This window comes from Mastacembelus armatus, chromosome 13 (assembly GCF_900324485.2).
Source record: "Mastacembelus armatus chromosome 13, fMasArm1.2, whole genome shotgun sequence".
Lineage (NCBI taxonomy): Eukaryota > Metazoa > Chordata > Actinopteri > Synbranchiformes > Mastacembelidae > Mastacembelus > Mastacembelus armatus.
Window position 1 is genome coordinate 6084530 of NC_046645.1, and position 8107 is coordinate 6092636.

Consider the following 8107-nt stretch of genomic DNA (forward strand, 5'->3'; position numbering starts at 1 on the left):
ATAATATCCTGCAGGTATTTCTATTTTTGATGCATTTAATTTCATTTAATGTTAATATTTTACACTTCCTTTGGTGCTCTAGACAGGGAATCAGGTTTATATTAAAGCCACTGTAGCCTCCCTTGCACCTGGAAATAGTGGGGTGGGGTTTTAGTAGGGTACTCAGAAGGTTGCAGTCAGTGGCATCTAGTGATGAGATTACAAAAGCTTTCATTTCATTTTACAGATTGGACCTTAACACATGAAATAAACTATGCAACCCATCATCTCTAAATATCATCTCTATCCGTTTAGCCCAGCTCTCTTTGGGTGAAAGGCAGGGGTACACCCTGGACAGGTCACCAGTCCATCACAGGGCCACATAGAGACAAACAACCTCACACACTCACACTCACTCCTATGAGAAATTTAGAGTCACCAATCAACCTGACATACATGTTTTTGGACAAATTGCTCTTTTCAAATGTTGCTTATTTAGTTGAAGAATATGCCATCAAGGAATACGTCTCGTCAAAAAAATTTGATGACAAAATTATAACAGGTTAAAGTACTGTAACATGTCGATAAAATATTAGACATTCCACTATATCGAATATTTATATGTCTCTAAAAAATGTTTTAAACACCAATTTAACCTAAAATTAGATGGAATGTTGTCATTGACGAGCTGCAGCAGTAGGTGGCGATAGTGAGACTTGGGTTTGAAACGAGCAGCCCGCTCAAAAAAAAAAGGGCAGAGGAAGAAGAAGCTGCATAAGGGAAGTGCCGCAGTGCTTTGGCGTTGTTCTGCGGTGCTGCTGGATTTTTATCGGCTAATCAGAAGAAACTGACTTCATTGTGTTTTTTAACTACATATAAAAGGTTACAAGATGGCCACTGGTAAGTCAACAGGTCTTTTGAATGTCTGCTTGTGTGTTTTATGTGTGTTTTTTTTGTGTATGGTAGTGAAAAGTGGGTCAGTTAGCATCGGTGCTAAAACGTGAGCTAACCGCGCGGCGAGGTGGGCTCCGTCTTTGTCATGAAACATAGCGCGCCTCTCTTTAGCAAGGATTCAGATGTTTAATTAAATCCTGTTCCGTTTGGAGTTTACTTTGTACTCACATGGAACTGTAAAGTGTTACCTCCAGCTAAGGAAAAGTTCGTGGTCGTGTCGCGGGACGAGTCGGGCCTTGTCGCGGCTAACGGCCCAACAAGTCTTTCTTTACACCGAGGGTGTTTACCTACTTACCGAGGAGCCGAACCTACCACAACTTTTGGATCGTTTTTAATGTAAACGAGAATTTTTAACTCGACGGGGAATCATTTCGTTTTAGCCGCACGCTTCATTCCAAGAGAGACTGAATCGGCCGCCATTTTCAATGGGTCGGCGTGGGCCCGGCCTGTCTCGGTGACCCGCTTCTGTTTTCAGCCTCATGTCGTCGGTTACTAGCTGCTCCTTTAGCTCCCTGATCGGTCACAATACACTTAGACTCCTTTCTTAATCTGCTGCTTTGTTTCTGTTTCAGATTCAGGCTACGGTCAGCATGGCGGCTCCCAAAGGTAATGTGCGAACAAAGCAGGGTAACATTTTCACATTTAAAGCTCATTTCCGTCGTATGTAGCCTACACATTTGTTTTCATATACAACCCACTAATAGACTGAACCTCTGGACATAACCAGAATTATCTTTACCTAAAGAAATGTCATCTCAACCTGCACAAAACGGCATAAAAAGCAACATAATGAAGGGTTTTTGAATGGGCCTTAAAGCAGAAACTAAGTTATTTTTTGTGTGCCTGCAGCTATGGGGCATATGGAGGTCAGCAAAGCGGACAGGTAAGTCCTTTCTCCAAACTGCAACTATTGACTGCAAGCAGTCCTAACTTCAGTTGTCAGTTTCTAAATGGTCTTTCTTATTGACAGGGTTATGGCCAGGGAAATGGCAGTGGCTCTTATACAGGGCAGAGTTTCGGGGGCTTTGGACAGCAAAGTGGAACACAAGGTACAGTACCTATGGTGGCAATGGAAGAGTAATGTTTCTAGGACAGTGGGAAAGAGTACATCATACTGAAGCTAATTTTTGTCATATCAAAACCTAATCTGTGTTAGACATACTTTTTAGATTTTTTTTCCACAAGGTGGCAAATTCATTTAATCTAATTTTTATTAAAGCGAAGGATAATGATTTGATGATAGCTTCCTAAGTGTCTTGTTAGATTATTTTTTTTTTTTTTGTTTTTTTTTTTACACTTATGTTTAAAACATGACTTGTTTTAGAAAACCTGCTTTGGAAAAAAAAAAATCAAATCACCTTAGGCAACAGAAGAATCCAAGCTTTTCTCTTGGGTTTGTTCAATTTGTTTGATTTATTGCATAATAGATCATAAGATGTTGAATTAAGCACCACATTGCTTTGAAAGACATCAGATGGTTCTGAACTTTATTTTTGTTCTCTTATAGAGGGGTATAGCCAGCCCCAGCAACAGAGCTATGAAAATTATGGCCAGGATTCATCTTGGTAAGATGCTAATATCACATTATTCACAAATGTCCTCATTTCTGTGCAACATAATTTTTAACTGGCATCATTTGTAATTTGATCTAGCTTATAAAACATTGATGTATATTGTTTATTTTGTAACATATATTCAGCATCATTAGTCAGTTATGAAAACTTAAGGCATCTTGCATGCAAATCATGAAATTGAAATGTCTCATATAAACCAGCAAAACAGTGTTAATTTTAGGTGTTTTTTTTCCCCCCACTCTTTTATGGTTCAACAACTGCTCAGCTTACCTGACTTAATCCATTCATGACTTTAAATATTTGGCATCTCTGTTTTGCTAACTAATGATTTTTGCCAAAATGTTTGTAGGTATGGTGACAAGCCATCTTTTGGACAACAAAGCTCATATGGGCAACAAGGATCCTATGGTGGCCAGGGTCAAGGAGGAGAAGGCTATGGACAGCAAAGCTCCTATGGTAGCCAGGGACAGGGCGGCGGGGCCGGTGGTGGTGGTGGTGGTGGCGGCGGTGGTGGCGGCGGCGGCGGCGGATATGGTGGCCAAGCTGGCCAAGGGCAAGGTGCTGGTGGCAGCTATGGAAGATGGAGCGAAGGTATGAGTAACTTGACCTTAAAATGTGTTGTCTGATCAGTCAGGTTGTGAATATTCACACCTGTCTTTGTGCCAGGTGAAGATGGTGGTCAAGGTGGGAGGTTTGGACGTGAGCATGGAGACCGTTCAGAAGGAGGTGGCTTCAGAGGCCGAGGCCGTGGTGGCTATGACCGCAGTGGCGGATATGACCGCGGTGGATACGACCGTGGCGGAAGAGGTGGACCTCCTGGTATGGGGTAAGTTGCACAGTGCCACTGCCCCCAAGGTACCGCTGTACACTGTGAAATAGAAGACACATCATCCCTCAAGTACAAACCATCCACATAGATGATTTTCACCACTCATCTGCGTTGTGCTCCAGATTCCCAGACTGGTAATTCTTTGCCCAGCACCTGATTCATACACAGTTGACACAGATCACACAAGTAATATTCACCATCTCTGCGGTGTCCAGGTGCTTGAACAATCAGATTTGAGATTCTACATAAGACACACGTTGTTAAATCCACACTGCTGCTAAGATCAAATCATTGGTATGCAATTATACTCTTAATTAGAGGTTAGAGAGGTCCTTTGATCCTCTGAGAATCTACATGTTGTCTGGTCTTAAATAATGAAGCAATGGAGACTGAATATACCTGCCCACATTGAAGCTTAAAGGGTGTTGGAGTGCTGGTTGTGCATTATCCCAGACAATGGAGCAATTTGGTCCACACTCTCAGCCATTTTCAAAGGCTCTGTTAAAGTGAAATACTAATATATTGAAAAAGTTAACTGAGCAGAATTTTTGTAAATGGAAGCAAAGTTACGGTACAATATCAGAATATAATTTTCCTATGCATGGAGTACTGTGTGTCCTTCTGTTTTTGAGGACAGATTTCAGATAACATTCCCATCTGCCCAAGTGCAAAATATATATTTGGGGATACATATATATTTTATTTTATTTATTTATTTTTTTGTATAGTAGTATAGCCACATATTGGTCCACTAGGTAACATTGTGGAGCCAACTGGGGGGGGAGAGCCTTGTTTACTGAATTTAAGATTGTATGTGATATGCTTGAAGTCCTCCATATGTTTTTGAGCAATGGAAATGCACCTAAGATGATGTCCTTAGACCTGGAGCCACATCTTCAGCTGCTTCACATCCAACAGGTTTCATTCAAGTGTTGTATATGTGACAATGGCGAACATGTGTGTTGTGTTAACATGGATCTACATTTTATACTACAGGTGTTCAGAGTGATTGAACTAAAACTTGGACCTCAGTTAAAGGATCTCATAGATGCACTCAGTGGAGGATTGCTTAACAGTTGCAATGCCCCTTCACTCCAATTTGGCTTCTCAAGTTTAAAAAAAAAAAAAAAAGTCAGCTGGTTGTTTATTTTCTGGCATCCAATTTGATCATATAAAAAGACAGTTCCAAATTCTTTAAGTGGTGACCCAGTAACATGTGATAACTGTCTTCACTCGTCTGCCTGATTGTTCAGTCAGAGCTGTCTAGTCGTCTGTTAATTGATCTAATGTCAAAGACTAATGAATTCCTCGTGTGAGACATTTCCACGTAGTCATACACCCTGGCAGGAGTGCATACTGATGGGATGTAGGGGAGCTTTGAGCTCTGTTTGGACAAAGGAAAAGCCATCATATCTCCAATTTTTCCTCTGCAGAGGTGGTGACCGTGGTGGCTACAAAAATTACGGTGGTAAGTGACGAGCATCAGAACTGTGTCGGTGGGGGACAAAAGAACTTGTTAGCGAGAAAAGAGTGGGATTTAAAAACAAACTCAATGAATGCCACCATTTTCATGTCCAGATCCCAAGGGACTCCACCAGTTATTCTTAGCAGGATTTCTCTTAAGTCACTTCAGATATGGTAAAGAACATGGAGCCTGAGTTATAAAATAATGGTATTGTTGCATGAAGGCAAGAGCTGATTGTAAATGAGGTGTTCCCAGGACGAAGAAGGAAAACATTCTATAACTGGAGACATTTTGGTGGTTTTCATTTCTGGTGTAAGTTCAAAAAAGGAAAAAAAAAAAAGAAAAATCTGTTGTTGCAAGGTGTTGGTACATGATGCAACGGTATGGAAACACCCATCAGCGAGCTGTAAACATACACTTTAGATTTCTATTATTATGCATTGGTAGGGGTGAAGTTAATTATGTGAAAAAGTACAGACAATTATGATTCAGTACTCAGGTCCTCTCTTCCATCCTCTCCCCTGTTTTCCAGGCCCACGAGACTACAGCTCAAGGGATGAACCAGGTAAGACCCTCCATAAACACTTTACTAGTTTGTACTGATCAGTTCACAATAACTGTTTGGGCACTGTAGTTTGATACTATATGTTAAAGTTACTGATATTATTTCTGATGTCCTCTCCTTTTCATCTCCTCCACAGTTGGAGAGCAGGACAACTCTGACAACAACACCATCTTTGTACAGGGACTAGGAGAAGATGTCACGGTTCAGGAAGTTGGTGATTTCTTCAAACAAATTGGTATCATTAAGGTAATCTATAACACATTTGAATACCAGGCACCCAGCCCCAGACAGGTGTAGAAATGAAACATGCAAACAAAAACACTGGAAGTTTAATGTGGTGTTGTGCTTTCAGGTGAACAAGAAGACTGGCCAGCCAATGATCAACATCTACTCTGACAAGGCAACCGGTCGACCAAAGGGAGAAGCTACAGTGTCATTTGATGACCCACCCTCTGCTAAAGCTGCTATTGAATGGTTTGATGGTAAAAGCACTAGTGTGTCTTTTGTTTTTCAAGACTTTTACATCCTGCTTTCACTGACATGTTTTTCTCCTTTCAGGCAAGGAATTCAATGGCAAACCTATCAAAGTGTCATTTGCCACCCGCAGGGCTGAATTCGCACAGAGAGGGGGTGGAAGAGGTGGGCGAGGAGGTAGGTACTGATGAAGCTGTCCCAGGGCTCAAATAACAGATGCACTAGGTGTTGGAATCCAGTTTCCAAATTTAGGTATGTTGATGTTTTAATCGCTTGTCTCTTCTTTTTAGGTTTCAGAGGTCGTGGTGGTGGTGGTGGTGGTGGAGGTGGAGGACCCAACTTTGACATTAAAGGAGGAGATTGGCCTTGTCCCAACAGGTTAGACAGGCGTTTATGTAGCTTGGAAAAACTGCAACAAAAGGGACTCATTTGGTCATGTTTGAAACTATCTTTGTATAACAGTTCTCTCATTCCTCTCTTCTCAGCTCTTGTGGCAACATGAATTTTGCGCGACGGCAGGAGTGCAACAAGTGTGGTGCACCCAAACCAGGAGATGGAGGGTTTGGAGGTGGTGAGTGCTTTAAACTTCACTTTGTCATTGTATTCCTAAAAAGAAACAAATTGAAAAGGCCAAAAGTTTCAGTGCATATCAAATGAGTATCTGGAGCTAGTTATAGCAGTCTTACAATTGTACCTGTGAGACTGAAATACAAACAGCATGTCTGCAGTTTTGTAGTTTCACTTTTCTCATCTGGTTTTGCTGATGGTCGTTGACTGTTTGCAGATCGTGGTGGCAGAGGGGGTTTTGGCGGTGACAGAGGTGGGGGTTTCAGAGGTCGTGGAGGTTTCCGTGGTGGAGACCGTGGAGGCTACGGAAGAGGCGGCGGTGGTGGTGCTGGAGGAGGATTTGGAGGTGGCTACAAGATGGGAGGAAGGTTGGTTAAAGAGTTTTCTTAAATTGTGTGTGTGATAGCTGACCTCATGCATCTGCATGGGTCTTTGCTCGTGTAGTTTGATCATGTGTCCAGAAGAGGGTGTAGTCCTCTTAAGATGAGTCCACAAATTCTGAATCTATAATTTCATTAAAGCCTGGGGTAATGTTTCATAAACTGTTTTGCAGGCAGTGTGCAAGAAGTCAACACAGGTTTTGCATGTCCTAGTCTGAAAGAATTAAATGCTGTTTCTCATAAAAGGCAGATCTTATTTGTTCTGCCCAGTTTGTCTTTACCGTGAGGGCCTGATATATTTCTGTGGTGCCTTTTTCTGACTAGTGATTTGGCTAGACTTAATTTTGACACTTGTTTAAACTGAACACACTACATGGCAAGATCAAATTAGGTATTTAATTTCATCTTGGCACTACAGCTCTGTAAAATGACTAATCTACCAGTAGAGTACAGAAGAGCCACATGGTAAGAAGCCAAGTCACTAAGTGTGTCTGCACTTAGTGTTTTGTGCCCCTTGAGGGTCTTGGGTATTTGATTTAAAACTACTTGCTAGAGTTGAAGTGTGGTGAAGTGGGTTGTTGGCTGAATGACGGACTCCTTTCTCTAAACCATATTACTTTTTAAAAAAGTAGCTTAATGAATATCGACACCATATTTCCCTCTTAAGATAAAGAAGATTAATAAAATGGCAAAGTCTTGGTCTGTTTTAAAATACAGGTTTGAACAAACATCTTTTCTCCCCAGAGGTGACCGCAGAGACGACAGACGAGACCGGCCATACTAAGCACTGAGCAGATGGAAACCATTCCTGCCCTGGAGTTCACCGTGGAGAGAGGGTTTAGTTTGGGGAAGGGGATAGATCAGACTTCCTGATTTCTGAACCTTTTTGTAGCCTGTGCTTCTCAACTATTAATGTCGAGCTGTCGGGGAAGGATATGTTGACCTAATGTGAAAGGGTTTTGGGCTGATTGGCATGTTTCATTTCTTGTTTCTTTTCTTTTTTTTTTTTTTTCTTTTTTTTTTTTTTTAATTTCTTTGTACATCTTTTTAATTTTCTGATTGTAGTTGCAGATGTGTTGTGAAGTAGACTTCGTACCATTTTTGTATGAAAGGAATAAAATTGTTTTACCTGTTCTGTACCCACCCCCTTCCCAAATGATATTAAAAACTGTGATCTTTTCTCAGTGTGTTGAGACTTTTTGGTCATTTGCAAAACTAAGACAGAAAATGAGTGAGCGTTAGTTCCTTAGAAATTTGCTGATACTGTATTTTCCGTCGGGAGCAACCTGGTGGTATTTGGCTCCCGGCTGCTGTGTAGGC

The 8107-nt window shown here is 41.3% G+C and overlaps 1 protein-coding gene across 1 annotated transcript; it reads left to right on the forward strand.

The window, feature by feature from the left end:
* Positions 1-739: 739 nt before the first annotated feature.
* Positions 740-7967, forward strand: taf15 (TAF15 RNA polymerase II, TATA box binding protein (TBP)-associated factor). Its single transcript, XM_026298804.1, has 16 exons — positions 740-879; positions 1506-1539; positions 1783-1816; positions 1904-1982; positions 2441-2498; positions 2857-3098; positions 3174-3333; positions 4770-4804; positions 5334-5366; positions 5503-5612; positions 5719-5848; positions 5925-6017; positions 6131-6218; positions 6326-6411; positions 6625-6775; positions 7532-7967. Exons 1-16 carry the CDS (start codon positions 870-872, stop codon positions 7569-7571), a joined length of 1383 nt encoding a protein of 460 aa, XP_026154589.1. The 5' UTR covers positions 740-869; the 3' UTR covers positions 7572-7967.
* The last annotated feature ends 140 nt before the right edge of the window (positions 7968-8107 follow it).